Consider the following 15448-nt stretch of genomic DNA (forward strand, 5'->3'; position numbering starts at 1 on the left):
GGGGTTGATTTAACTGTGAATATTTTTAGGACGTGTTGGATATTTGGGGATTAATTTTAGTGTGAATATTTCTAGGATGTGTTGGATATTTGGGGATTAATCTTAGTGTGAATATTTCTAGGATGTGTTGGATATTTGGGGATTAATTTTAGTGTGAATATTTCTAGGATGTGTTGGATATTTAGTGATTAATCTTAGTATGAATATTTCCAGGATGTGTTGGATATTTAGCGATTAATCTTAGTGTGAATATTTCTAGGATGTGTTGGATATTTGGGGATTAATTTTAGTGTGAATATTTCCCGGGATGTGTTGGATATTCAGGGATTAACTACAGTGCGTCATTTCCTCCCGCAGATGAGGGGCGTATAGAGGTGGTGACGCCGGAGGGCGTGGTCTTGCGGCGGTGTGGGCGTGTCGACCTCCTGGCCACACCCCCCGACTCCCCAGTCCACCCCCACGGCAATTACCTCCCCCCAGAAGCCTTCACGGAGGACCCTGCCCAGGAGGGAGAACGGGTACGTGGTAGATAGATAGATGGGTAGATAGGTAGATCGATAGATGGGTAGATAGATAGATAGATGGGTATATAGATAGATCGATAGATGGGTAGATAGATAGATCGATTGATGGGTAGATAGATCGATCGATAGATGGGTAGATAGATAGATCGATAGATGGGTAGATAGATCGATAGATGGGTAGATAGATAGATTGATAAATGGGTATATAGATAGATCGATAGATAGGTAGATAGATGGGTAGATAGATCGATAGATGGGTAGATAGATAGATGGGTAGATAGATAGATCGATAGATGGGTATATAGATCGATAGATGGTTAGATAGATACATCGATAGATGGGTAGATAAATAGATAGATAGATAGATGGGTATATAGATAGATAGATGGGTATATAGATAGATCGATAGATGGGTAGATAGATATATAGATGGGTAGACAGATAGATCGATAGATGGGTAGATAGGTCGATAGATGGCTGATAGATTGATCGATAGATGGGTAGATAGATAGAAGGATAGACAGATAGATAGATAGAAGGGTAGATAGGTCGATAGATGGGTAGATAGATAGATAGATAGAAGGATAGACAGATAGATAGATGGGTAGACAGATAGATAGATAGATAGATAGATAGATGGGTAGACAGATAGATAGATAGATAGATAGATGGTTAGATCTAAGCTCAAAGAAGTAGACACAGAGAAGTAGATGAAGAGGGAGACAGAATGGGCCGGGTGTATTAGCAAGTTGACGGTAGATCAGTAGATGTAGACAGACGCTCATTACATCACACACACAACACACACACACACACACACACACTTGACAAATAACAATTACAATTTTGTAATCACAGAGTAATCACTTAGGGTGGGAGGGGGGTGGGGGAAGGGACAGTAGGCGGTCAATAGTACCACCACCCCATCTAGTGACCTCCAAAATGACCCCCCCTTTTTTTTTTTTTTTTTTGAAGTCCCCCTTTAGATTGTCCTCAGTCATTACCCTTCCGTTCCCACGACGGCGAGGGACAACATTCCTCTCCCCCCCCCCCCACCCCACACTCCGTGACCTTTGACCTCCTTGGATGACCCCCTGACCTACCCATGATAACTGCACCCCATCATATGTGACTTCTGACCTTCAGTCATAATGGATAACTTCATTATTGACCAGGAGGTCATCAGGACTTCCCTTGTACTAACAGGTTGACCTTTGACCCCCCCATCATCAGATTAACCCATCAAAACACTTCATAATCTCTAATTTTCACAAAGGATCTTTATTTTTTAATTTTTTTTTACCTTTAATGTAATTCATTTATTTGTTACCATGTCAGACAGGTCGCCCCCTGACACAGGCCAGAGCTGGTAATATAATTTCTCTCAGTGTTGGCTACACTTGGGAGCATCTGTCTAGCCAGGGTATTAGCACGTCTGGCAACAGTTTTTCTTAATTTCTTTTTATTTTTTTTGGCTACTTATAGCAGCCATGATGTTTGCCTTCATCCATGTGTTTTATTTTCTACTTAAGAGTGCGCTCGTGTGTGCGTGCTCATCTCCTGGTGATTTCTGACTGGTAGAGAGAAGAGAGAGAGAGAGAGAGAGAGAGAGAGAGAGAGAGAGAGGAGGTCATTTTTCCTTCCTGCTTTAGTTTATTTATATGTACGCGGAGGAGAAAAAAACTATGGCAAACCACAGATTTCCTTGTTACTAATGGAATGTATGGCGGAGCACATCCCTGTTGCCGACTGTGGCATCAAACAGCCTGACTGATCAATGAGAACAGTAGTATAGCTAGGTATCAGCTCGAGCTATAGGGATAGAAACAAGCCTCCCAAATCAGTTTTATGATAAAACTGTAATGATGATAATCAAGAAAATAACAATAGCGATGATAGTAATGTGATAAAGAAGGTAGTTGGTTGAGGTTGGTAGGCTTGATGGAGAAGAGCCTTTAAAGCAGGTTGGTAGCCCTGGGCATGCACATGGCAGCTGCGACAACAACACGTCCATCACTTGGTGGAAATTTTTGCCGTTATCTAAGGAGGTACGTGGCTGGGTTGTGGAACAAGGTCGTGATATGGTGCATAGAGAGTCATAGATTGTTGTGATCGTATGGGGAATTCCTGGCAGTGAGGAAATTATGGATTTTTGACAAGAATCAGAGTAGGCAACTGAGCATCGTTTGAGGGACGCTGGCCATGAGGGCCGTACAGTACCCAGAATTGTACAGCAGGTGCTGCCTTGCTGCGATGTGTCACAGATGCCCACATTAAGGCCAAGGGATTCCCTAGGGATGAGGTCTACCTGGTTCTGTGGAGTGGCATTGGATCTTCCAAGCTGTAGCTAGATGTGTGGATGCTAGGGCTAAGCTGGAGGACCATGTGGGCACAAGGAAGGGTCAAAGGTTTGACTCACGTACTTATGCTGGGTCCCAGAGGTGAATTACACTAGGGTGATGAGGCAGATCAATATGTGGAGTCAGTGTTGGAGGAGGACTTAGAGGGTGACAAAGTGGTGCTGGTGTTAAGGATTAATGCATAAAGAAGTTTATGGATGGAGGCAATTTGGGTAAATGTGTGTGAACGATTAAGCTGATTGGCATAGTAAGGTTTGGCCACGTAGACCTAAGTGTGTTGTGACTTGAATTAATAAAGTTACCAGACATTGCGTTAATAGTGAACACCGTGGATGTGAACAAGTCGTGAACTTTTAGAAATCTTGCATTTAATGTGAATAAGGTTTCATTATGTTTTGAAAAGAAATTGACCTGTGCATTTATTTTGTATTAGCAGAGATTGTTCTTGTCATATTTCTTTTGTAAATAACTAAGTGGGAGTCTTTTGTTGTGTTTCAATGACCTATGCAGGAATTTATGTGTTCTAAGTTTTCTTTGTAAGTATAGGCTGTGGACTCTGCCATTAGTGTTATTTTTGTTTGAGGGCAGTTTGGCCTCATTACATAGAAGTGAAATAATTCCACTCAGTTCCATTACCCAGAACATGACCTTTGCAGCTGCTGGTATTCTCCTTGGGCCGAACCTTGTGGACAGCTGCTGAGCATGCAGTTACCAATAGCAGTAACAGAAGAAAGACCAGCTGCACACACCAGGCCTGTGCTACTCGCACCATCTCCTCTGGTCTGAGGTCAACTCTATCAGCCATGACCCATAGTCTACCCACCCACAGACTGTCACTAGTGGATATTTTCCAGGTCAGTCAAAAAAATCATTCCCTCCTGAACTAACTGAGTATGATGGTATGATCAATGAGCATGACAGTACGAATGATGAGTGTGATAGTCTGTCTTTTGACCTGACCTTGACCTGTTGGAGGACAAATGATCTTGTTGGAAGGTCATACCATTGTGCCATCACTTTCAGGGTTTTGATACCTTCAGAGTAAATGAGAAATTTCACGTTAATATCTCTCACTCTGACAGATTTTACTTGTTGTACAGACAGATTGTAATTCTGGATAGGCATGGATTGGGTTTAATTAGCACTTATATATTCTGTTTTTGTCGAGAATGAATGCAGGTAATAGGTTTTAGATTGATCAACTGGTACCTGAAAAAGTTTGTGGTGACAATGTGTGTGTTAGCACATATGTAGTAGAATTTGATTTATTTGCAGCACTTAGGTTTTGATATCATGTTATTCATATTATTTGATGAAAGGAAACCAATATGCTGTACTGTGATAAGCACAGAGAACGTTAAGGCACAGCAGGGAAACAATGCATGATAAGTTTTAATGGAAAAGGAAAAAGAGCCAATTGCTCTTTGACGTGCAGTATTTCAAATTGCATTAATGCATTATAAAAAGGTAGGATTCTCCAACCCATCATTTGGAAAAATACATATGTGAATCTCATCTGCATTCTCCCAAAACTGTAAATGATCACCTTTTTCTGCTTAACAAAACTACAACCATGCAAGGTATCACATATGATACAAACATAACATTCACTCCCCATACCACTAACATCAACACGAAAGCCATAGATAAACCAAACACTCTCGGAATACTTATTGGCACCAAGTCTGGACAAATAAAAGAATCCCTTAGTCTCATTTACAAATAATTCATATGCTCAACCCTAAACTATGCTTTATGTACTTGGTCATCCACTCTTTCAAAAATAGGCTGACCAAACTGCAAACCACACAAAATAGTGCACCCAGATCTGTCACTTCTTGCTTAACAATCGCGGGCATTCACCACCACATCAAAAAAAAATTTCCAGTTCAGTTACACCCCAACACGTTTGGCACCCAATTCTTTGCAACAGCACCTAACCTCTCCCACTCAAACCACTTCATAACCAGCCTCCACAAATCCTCCATCTCCAGCAAACATAACATTGACAAAACATTTTCAGTGTAATGACTTAACATACAGCTAACCACCCAATTTTAAGCTCCACTCTGTATGTCACTCATCTCTGCAACATGTGGAACACCGCTTTAACATATCACAAGACCCCACATGCTTAAGTGCAACTGCTACATTGAAGACAACGATCACTTGCTCCTCAATTGCTGGGCACTTATCCCACAAATACACATTACCACATTTTCTGACCTGATTTCCCACCCAGGGGAGGATATGCCTGGCTCCCTAAGCAATGCAGGAACCCCCACAGAAGGGCCTTGGGACAGGAAAGAAAGGGAAGGTAACTATGTATATGTATGGGTAAATGTGATTGTAATAATTTAGGTAATGATGTGTTTTTTCATTATACAACAGACTAAAGACATTCCAGAGCTATGGTACTCTTGGCCATATGAATAGCATTATTGCAGTCACTTGAAGATGGACATAGGATGAAGAGCCACGGAAGACTTTATGATAATGTATGGACTGATGGTTTCATTTGCTTTCACTCTCAGTAATCGTGTACCACATTTGCCTACCAAACCTTAAGAGTTATAAGAAGTGAGTAACAGAGAATGAAATGATTCTCCAGTCTGGTAGGAGAGTTATCACTGGTTTAGCCCTGATGATGGAATTGAAGATCAACCAAAATATCTGGTTTTCCTTGAACTTATAGTGCCAGGTACAGCTTACTGGAGAGAAATCTGCAGTTATTTATTACTTGGTCATTTCCTGGAAGGGAAATAGTTCATTCAGAAGAATAACTGATAATAAAAGTAAACTGGAATTAGACTCAAGGATTCCCATGGACAACCTTCCTCTCTGAATACCAGAGCACCTCCTGTAGTAATTGCATACATAGAGAGAGAGATGCATAAATAGCAGGGAAGGAATTCTAATTATAATGCTTTTTCTCATGGTTATATTCAAGAAAGAAACTACTTTCCCCATTCTTTCAGTTGCTGGTGGAGCGTTTGGATAGTCAAGACCGTCTCAATTACACTGCCATTATTCGATCCCTCTATGAGGAAGTGTTAGGGCCCCCACCACCACCCCCTCTGCCACCAGACCCAGTCGTTGTGAGGGAGAGATCATACTCGGCTCTAGATGCAAGAACATCATCTAGTAGAAAAGCTACACCAAGTTGGAGTCCATCTCAACGTTCAACAAGTGTAGAGGACTTGAGTCACCAGCAACAATCATTTGTATGTATTTCACAGTGGGTAGATTCAGTTTCATATTTGATTAATTTGTTTGATAGGTAGTCAGTAGAAAACTTTGTTGATGTGATGTTTTTCATAGATTTTTTTGAAAATTGCTTTGGTACTGATATTTTGTGTAAGAATTATGTTGCTTTTGATATTTTCAGGGACCTATGAAACCTGCTTTAATGTGTTCAACACCATTTGCAAACACCTTTCATACTCAGCAAGATCGAGGTGTCATCCGTATGGCAAGCATGCAGGATGTATCTGTGCCCGCTTCTCTCAGAAAATCAAATAGAATGGCAGATGACACGGCAAGTTTTTTGATAATTCGTTGAAGCTTAGTTTTTAATTCCCAGCATGAAAATTGATGCTTTCTAACATTTATTTGATAGCACCCACCTCTGTAAAGTTAAGTAAGACTGAGCTGGAGTGTTCTATTATCCCATTGATGAATATCCTGCCAACTCTAGCTGGACCTAGAATCAGACATTGGTCCGAAAGATTTTGAACATAAAAGGTTACTTTGTAGCAAAGTGCCCATTGAATTCTTATACAGTACTCACTGTTACTGGATTTATAAAGGAAATCATGAAAACCAAAGCAGTAATTATATTGGCAGTTACTGGTGTAGGAGCTTAACATTGATTACTTACTTTACTACTAAACCACTGGAAAAACATGAATGAAACCATAGACATTTTAGAAGGATACATCACTAGCAGATGAACATCCAGTAAATCCACATAAATTTATACCAATATCACAAACCATGACATGCTGTCAATGGACTGAACCAGGGCATGTAAAGTGTTCAGGTTGAACCATGGAAAGGTTTGTGGGGCCTGGATGTGGATAGGGAGCTGTGGTTTCAGTGCATTACACTTAACAGCTAGAGAATGAATGTGAACGGATGTGGCCTTTCTTTGTCTGTTCCTGGCGCTACCTTGCTAACATGGAAATAGCAATCAAATATGAGAAAAATCACAAACCAATGAAAAATACTTAGCAAAAATACTTAGCAAAAGTGTGGATGACTTGTGTCATAGACTTAGCATGAGGTGTGTTTGTGGCCAAGAGAGAGTAACCCGAGGGGAGTGCCAGGGGGAGCTCCATGGATGGCAAGCACAGCATAGAAACTTGTCCTTAGGTAGAAAGACTGTTTACCTCTGAGGGAACTCATTGAGCCTTGTATTGTGAGTCTTGAACTCGTGTAATCTATGTTCATCTAGCAGTGAAAACTAGAGGGAATAACATACATACACACTTAAGCTCAGTAATTTGTTATTAAATGAAATCATCATGTCTGACACTAATGTGGTAGCCCATAAACTGATGCACTGCAGAATCATATCTCTCTCCTAATTACTTTTCTGAGGATCTATGTTTTCTTACAGGTGTTGAATGAAAATATCCACAAGAACTTATTGAGGTCCAAGATGAATTTTCATTCCATGGACACCTTAAGTTCAGTAAAAGAAAATATCATGCCAAGATCCATTGATGGGAATGTGTATTCTTCCATGGGAAGCATCATGAATCCAATCTTAGAGGTGCCATCCACTCAGACGTCACCAGTTAAAACGTACTCAAGAAGTAATTTACTACACAATGTTCTTCCTCACAAAGAGTCAAGAACGTCAGTCACAGTCAGCAGAAGTGCAACTGTAGCTGGAGACATGAAGGTAAGTTATTCAAAAGTGTTATAAAACACTTGTGGAAGCTTCAGTTTTTGTTTAGAAAAAAAAATAGAAAATTGAGAAATTGAACATGATGAAGTGACTGCACTGGAGAAAATTACATCTTGGAAGAAAGAGAAAGATTGTATTGTAAGAAGCTTGGTTGATACTTTTGATGAAGATGATTTAAGAAAACTAAAGTATTGCTGAGAGATTCTTAATCCATTGGCCAGGGAATTAATTTCCAGCTGCATTCCTGAGGAGTGCGAATTCTTAATTAAAATATACGTTCATCTTTTTACAGCTTATATTTTCATAAAATTCCCATCATTGTCATGATTCTTCAAATAACAATATTTTGTAGAGAGTGAATGTGAGCAAATGAGGCCATTTGTTTGTATGTTCTTGGTTTTACCTCACTTTTACAAAGTGATGCGAAGGAATTCAAATGTCAACTGACCATTGAGTCCTATTGAGGCTGTTTGTGAGGCTGTTTGGCCACCAAGCGTAATGCAGAAGTTGGAGATTAGTTGGGAAACAACACCTGTCTCTACTGCTTGGCAATATGACTGTCCCTAAAAAATATCCCAGCTGGTAGCTAGGAAACTTAAGAAAACCATCATTTGGGAGAAAACTGTAAATATCTTAAAGGATCAGTACTTCATGCATGATTCTCAGAATAATTTCACATGAAAGTGCTCGAGTTTGACATATCTGTTTGATTTTTTGAAATAATCAACATATATGGTGAAAGTATATCTGCTAATGTCATGTTTAAATTTTCAAAAGTATTCAAATAGTTCTGTATCAGAGGTTACTAGCATAAGTTACATGGTATATAAGAGGTCCTTATTTGTGGATAAAACTAAATCTAATATTTTCTCCTCACAAGATGAGTTATCTACTACATTAATGAGATTCATGTTTGTATATAAGACTAGATCTAATGTATTCTTATCACAAGTAGGAAGCTCAACTAATTATATGAGGGCTTTGTTATGCAAATTTAGGTAGAACCAGCACCCGGAGCTACTGGAAGGAGATTCCCCTCTCTTAGATATGGGAATGTCAACAGCGAACACTGTAATCGAAACATCTTTAAAAATTTCTGGTCCTTGATGGTTAAGTCTTTCACATACCGCTTTAGAGTCTGTGTGAGACCTAGAAACTAATCCTACAGTTATTTTCTTGTAAAGCTTATGATTGAGGGATCTGGATAAATGTGTTGAACTTCAGCTTATGGAGAAAGTTCAGTATGGAACCTCCCTCCAAAAAATGGGAAAAGGTGGATAGATGGAGAGAAATTAAAACCTGAAAACTGTTTTGCATGAATATGGTGTGTTGTTGCTGTAGCTTCTGGTAGAGTGTTGCACACACAATTTCGTACATGCATTCCTAGTCATGATATAACTTTGCATATTTTATCATTCCCCAGAGAGCTGCACTTTAAGTATTTGCCAGAATTTTCATCATGTTTATTGAACCATCTCACCATCTCTGCTCTTGTAATTGCATGAGTTGCACTGTAAAAGCTTAGGAAAGAGATAATTTACTGTTGCATTTGAAAAAGGTAATCTTTATCATGTAAATAAGTGCTCTAGTTTCTATTTACTTTTTAGGGTCAAGGTCAGGAGGCACGAAATGGAGACAGACCATGCCTACAAAAGAGAACTCCACCTAAAAAGCCGCCCAGATCCCGGGCTATGTCTGTTGACAACCTCCTGTAAGTCATAAGCAACTTCATTTGGATATTAGTTAGTAACCAAGGATAGTTTAATATCATTTCTTTGGTTGTGGTGAATTAATATTCATGTGCCTTTGAAGATGATGTGCATGACTGATTGAAATGCAGAGTAAGAGCTGTCATAGTTATTGGAATGAGAGGTGATGTGTAAGAATGAGATAAAGATTGTTTTCTGTCCATGCTATTAACCTCCTTCCAAAACATTTTATTCTCCCACACTTTGTTCTGGAAAGAAATTATGGGATCTTGTTTAACTGCAAGTTCCTCTGGAAAATTATTGCTTCAGGTTATGGGCCTTCTTGATGTTACAAGTCATTGATGTTGATTATCTTTGATGTTTATTATTCTTATGTACCACTGAGTTTTGTTCTGTCATCAGTTGTGCATTAATCTTCCAATTTTCTTCTTTCTTACTTGAGAGAGTGATACTGCACACAGGATATGAAATACAAATCTGATGCTGAGAAATAGAAAACACCAAGTTAAGGAAAGGGTATCTATTTTAATGTCTTTTCTTGGAGTGGGGATCACTTAAAGCCACACTATTTCTTGAGGTGAGGATCACTTTAAGTCACACTATTTCTTGGAATGGGGATCACTTGAAGCCACACTGTACTTTCCCCAAATTATGAAGACATCATCAGTCTGTATTCTTCTGTCTCAGCCGTTCAGAATGTTGTAGAATATTTTCAGCAGAACCTCCTTTGAATATCATGATCCTTTATTCAACTTCGATCATTTCTTTACTGTCTTCCTATATACAGTTTTTTTTGTATGCTGAGCAAAAGTTTAGTCTTTAAGCTCATAATATTATGGGTATACAGTATAGTGTAGACTGTTACTGTCAGTTAACTCAGATCATATATTTTACATTTGATTTGTTAATGCTTTACATTTTTCCTTGTTGCTATCATGAAGGATTTTTTCTTCATTTAAATCCAGTAAGTAGAATTACTCTTTTATGTGATTAAAACTATTGACATTAAGATTGGGGTTTAGATATGAACATTTTTATTGTAGAATTTAGTTTGTATGTATCTGTTTATGTTTCTGATGCCCATTTCCTCTGGAAACTCCCATCAAGGGTGTGGCCATTACAAGAGTCTCCACTTATCCCTGTCCTTACATACTCCATTACATGAATTCTCCCCCCATTTCTCTCCCACCAGTATGCTTCCACTCTGTTTCCCCATGTCACAGGTGGCATTCCTCTAACCCCATCCCCTTTAATCATGCCATCATACACTCTCCTTCTAAACTCCCCGTCTTGTATTCTTTCCACATACCCAAACCACCTTCAGGTATTACATTTCACCCACTCTACCACTCCACAATTTGTTATCTTTACATTCCCTGCCATACTGTATCTCCTATACTACCCCTCATTACTTTCTTCATTCCATCTAGTCATACCAAATGCTCCTCCTACATAACTCATTTCCATCACTTGATTCTTGACTTCCGTCCATGTTTGGTTCCATAGGTCAGGGTCAAGAAGAGTACACTGTCCCTTAATCCACATGTCTGCTCTACCCTTCATTATTCTACAAGAGATCCAGTGACTTTTATCATGTGCTGCTTTCTCCCTTATCTCTCCTTCCATATCACTAAACCTACCCAAGATATTCCCAAATACTTAAGTTCATTCTCCTCTTCCTGTCTTTCTCCCCCCATATCTATAATGGTTTAGTACACTTTCTTCTCTCACTGTATGAGGTTTTACAAAATCTATACTTTCACTCTGTTTTTTTTTTCAAGCACCATTACTTTACTTTTATTCACATGTATTTTTTTCAAGCACCATTACTTTACTTTTATTCACATTTACCTTCAGTCGCCTGAGCATACACAACATAAAACGCCCTTACAACCTTTTTCAACTTTTCTCCACTCTTGGCAAACAACATAATATCATTTACAAACAGATTTGTCACTGGCCACCATACCTCACCACCACACTTGTTCTCTACACTCCATTTCCCTAGTTTTGCTTTCATCTTTCTTGTCACTCCATCTATATATATATATATATATTAAAGAACCAGTGATGACATCACCTACCTCACACCCATATGTATACCAAAATCTTCACTCAACTTTAGAACCACTTTTACTCATGCATACGTTCTTGTATAGAAGGCTTTCCACTATCGAACAGTTATCCCCCTACCCCATATATCCCCAACACATCCCATAATGCATTCCACTTGACTCTGTTATATGCTTTGTCCATATCCATTAAAGTTGCAAGTAGCTTTTTAGCTTTCATTAGATACTTATTCCACAGTTATTCCCACTGTAAAGACCTGATCCACACATCCCCTACCTTTCCTTGGGGCAACCAAAATACATTGTTTCTGCATATTTCCTGTCTAATTGCCACTTAGAATCGTCGAAAACTCCTTGAAGTTTTTCTTGATCCTTATTTCTTATTTCATAATCAAAATATTGTATATTTCTGCTTCAATTTAGATAATTTTTTGTATCTGTAATGCCATTTTTATCAAATAATTTTCACAATTTTTCACATTTTCAGCAATACAGAAACAGAGTTACGTCAGAACTTATGTGAAGTGATTCCCAAAAAGAGACGTATGGTAGTGCGCACACCATCCCGCCTCTATCGCTTTGCAGATTTTGACCCAGCCACTGTAGTTGGTCATACCAGTGCAGGACTGCCACCTATCCTTGGTCCAGAATTTGTTGTGAGAAGTAAAGAACCAGTGAAAGTTCTCACACTGTTACAGGATGCACAGGTAATATTGTGATAACTGTTAAGCTGAATTATGAAATGTGCAGCTTTTGTGTGCATGATATTAAGAGATGTACTTAATTGCATTATTTTGTTTTTAGCAAGGTGTGGTGAAGAAAGTAACGGTGGTGCTACTAACGGGCAAAAGATTGGAGCTGACATGCGACCCAGCTACCACCCGGGTCATCCATGTCATCCAGGTCAGTTTACTGCTTGAGTTTGTATCTAATAGGAGTCATCCATAACTTATTACATATTACTGTGTATGATTCCTATCAGTTCATCATCTGTCCTTGGTGCTAAAGCATGAAATATCAAGCAAATATAAAAACCTGTTGAATAAGATTTGTGAAATTTGTTGGAAAACTTAATCAGTACTGAAAAAGGATATCGTACATCAGCAGTTTTGTCTTATTATTTTCGTTGTTGGAGTAATAGATTGTAGCCAGATATATGAATAAAAGTGTCGTAGTTTAAAGTCCTGGAGATGAATAGAGGTTGTAAGGCTGTTGCTTTGGTTGGTCTGGTAATGCTATTAGATTTAGAATGAGGTGGAGATGCTTATGAGAGAAACTGGAATATTCTGATATGAAAAGAAAAGAAAATTCCTTGTTGTAGGGAGACTAAGTATGTTAAATGTTAAAGAAACACCAGGTGGAGATGTGTAGGTAGTTTATTTAGGAGAGAACACCTCATGCCCCAAGTTATTCCCATAACTGCCACATTACTCACTTTTGCACTTAAATCACCCATCACATATATCCAGTCTCTTTTTATTAGAGCTGCTGACATACTCTCTCCGCTGCTCCCAAAACACCTGCCTTTCGTTATTATTCTTCTTGTGATCAGGTGCATAAGCATAAAGAATCACCCACCTCTTGTGATCCACTGTCATTTTTACCCACAGCAGTATGAAGCTCACTTCCTTACACTCTTTCGAACATTTGCACCTCTCCTCCTTCAGCAGAAGTGCTCTACCTTCCTTAGCTTTGCCCATTAATCAGCCCCTTACTATACTTCTAAGACATTCTCAAGCCATTCATTGCCCTTACCATTTACCCCTGTTTCACTCAGAGCTAGAGTGTCTAGGTTCCTCTCCTCAAACATACTACTTGTTGCTCATTTCTTCTCATCTTGGTTACATCCAAGCACATTCACTCACCCCACTTTGAGCTTTTGAGGAGGATAAGCATTCCTCGTAAGGCTTCTTTTTCTTCTTCAGCTTTTAGAAACAGAATTACAAGAAGGTAAGTGTTCCAGCCTCCCACTCCTGCCTCTCTTCACTGCCATCTATGTCATGCAGGGAATATGTGGATGGTGCTCTTTCTTAATCCCCAGAAATAAATTTGAGGTTACTGAAATGTTACAGTGTTTGGAAACAGTGCAAACGGAGAGAATTAGTATACATGAACTGAAGGAAGTGCATTAGCAATAGTGCAACTCTGAAGGTGAGATAGTGGAAAGTTGATGTAATGGGGAAACAGAAAATGCATCACATTTAGTAGCGTTGTAAAATAAACTTGTTAATGGTACTTAAGTTAATGATACTTTACTATACTTTTTGTAGAGAGATGAAATAGTCTTGTGATTGCTAAACATTTATATTGTATTATGAAGCATGTCTGTTTTTCAGGCTGTGTTTAGAGAGGAGAACATACCACTGCAGAACATGCTAGGTCTTGCTGTGTTGGGTAGTGGAGAGTTTCACTTTGTGGCACCAAAGACAAAGCTGCATAAGGTAGAAATTTTTTCTGTATGAGTATTTGCTGGCCAACCTTCTTCATAAGATGGCATACAGAATGTATACAGTTTTACACTGATTATAGGAGTTGACTTCATGAACAAAGAAATATACACTGATCATCTCTGTGTTTGATTATCTTTTTTATTATTTTTTTACAGTTTGATAGAAAATTTGACTTGTTTTATAGGTTGCTCCTCCAGGGTGGAAAGAGAAGCATCCCACAAAAGATGGTCTCATGCAGGATAATTTTACCCTACACCTGAGGATTATGTACTATCTTAGGTAAGGAAAATATATAGTGAGTTGACTCGAGAACATTTCATTATTAAACATGAATATTGTGGAATAGGGAGAGAAGCAGAGGGTATGACAATAATGATACTGGCTGGACAGTCGGAGTGCAAAATATATAGATAGTACAGCCATAAAGAATTGTCAAGAAATATACTGTTAGTTTTGTGTGAAAAGGAAATTTTTCTTAGGCTTTCCTGAATTAAATGCTTGAAATTCCTTATTCAGTCCAGAAAGGTAAAAGGACTAAGCAGAGGATGATATATGTATGCATGGGAGGCAAGGAACCAAGATAAAAAAAAAAGAATGGGACAAAGTTTGAGTGTAAGTAGTGAATGGGAAGGCCTTGGAGGTACCTGGGAGTGGAAATGGCACCAGATGAAGCCGAGGAGGTTAAAGTGAGTCATTGAGTGGAAGAAGGGGATAGGGACGTGGGTGCGCTAAGGATTGTGTGGAAGAAGAGGTCATCAGGGCAAAAATGGGTGGGTTGAAGGTATTATAGTCCTAATAGTCTTGTATAGATGTGTATCTTTTACCTTGAATATTAAGAAAGATGGACAAATTAGAAATTAAATGCCTTCCCATTTACACTTACCCTCAAATCATCCTGTCTCATCCCCCTAGTGCACCTCATTACTTCTCTTATGTCTTCTCTATGCATTCACCTTTAACACACACTCCCAAATTCTGTCTCCAACTTCTGGAGTTTCTCTCTGAGTATGACACGATGGCCAACTACACACACCAACTAATTTATTTCCAATTCCCCCCCATTCCTAGCATTCTGTAGATCTTCCCCTTGGATGTCGTAATATATAAAATTTAAGGTTATTTTTTAATCCCAGTTATTACATATATGACTAAAGAATTTTTTCAGATTTTCCGATGTTGATAATTGCTTCTTAGTTTATTATCTCCCGTTATGCTAATGATTTTTTCCCTTATTATTCTTTCTAAAATTTCATTGAAATCAAAGTAAGCTAGACAGGAGGTTAGTTGGCAGTACTTTTTCTGTTTCCATTATTGAAACTTGTTTCCTGTCATTTAGCACTTGTTCAGAAATGCTATTTGTCATCTTACTTTTTTCAACATTTTGATAGAAATATTATCAGAACTTGCTGACTTATTTA

At 38.7% G+C, this 15448-nt stretch overlaps 1 protein-coding gene across 2 annotated transcripts in view; it reads left to right on the plus strand.

Annotated features, from left to right (window-relative positions):
• The window catches only part of LOC139759005 (tyrosine-protein phosphatase non-receptor type 13-like), a 260354-nt gene that overhangs the window by 191862 nt on the left and 53044 nt on the right, over positions 1-15448 (plus strand). For both annotated transcript variants that reach the window (XM_071680887.1, XM_071680888.1), the window contains exons 4-13: positions 358-518; positions 3541-3738; positions 5863-6108; positions 6273-6422; positions 7506-7793; positions 9407-9510; positions 12068-12287; positions 12385-12483; positions 13917-14021; positions 14215-14309. In XM_071680887.1, coding sequence (XP_071536988.1) covers positions 358-518; positions 3541-3738; positions 5863-6108; positions 6273-6422; positions 7506-7793; positions 9407-9510; positions 12068-12287; positions 12385-12483; positions 13917-14021; positions 14215-14309 — 1666 coding nt within the window. The remainder of the gene's footprint in view (positions 1-357; positions 519-3540; positions 3739-5862; positions 6109-6272; positions 6423-7505; positions 7794-9406; positions 9511-12067; positions 12288-12384; positions 12484-13916; positions 14022-14214; positions 14310-15448) is intronic.

Source organism: Panulirus ornatus, chromosome 32 (assembly GCF_036320965.1).
Source record: "Panulirus ornatus isolate Po-2019 chromosome 32, ASM3632096v1, whole genome shotgun sequence".
Classification (NCBI taxonomy): domain Eukaryota; kingdom Metazoa; phylum Arthropoda; class Malacostraca; order Decapoda; family Palinuridae; genus Panulirus; species Panulirus ornatus.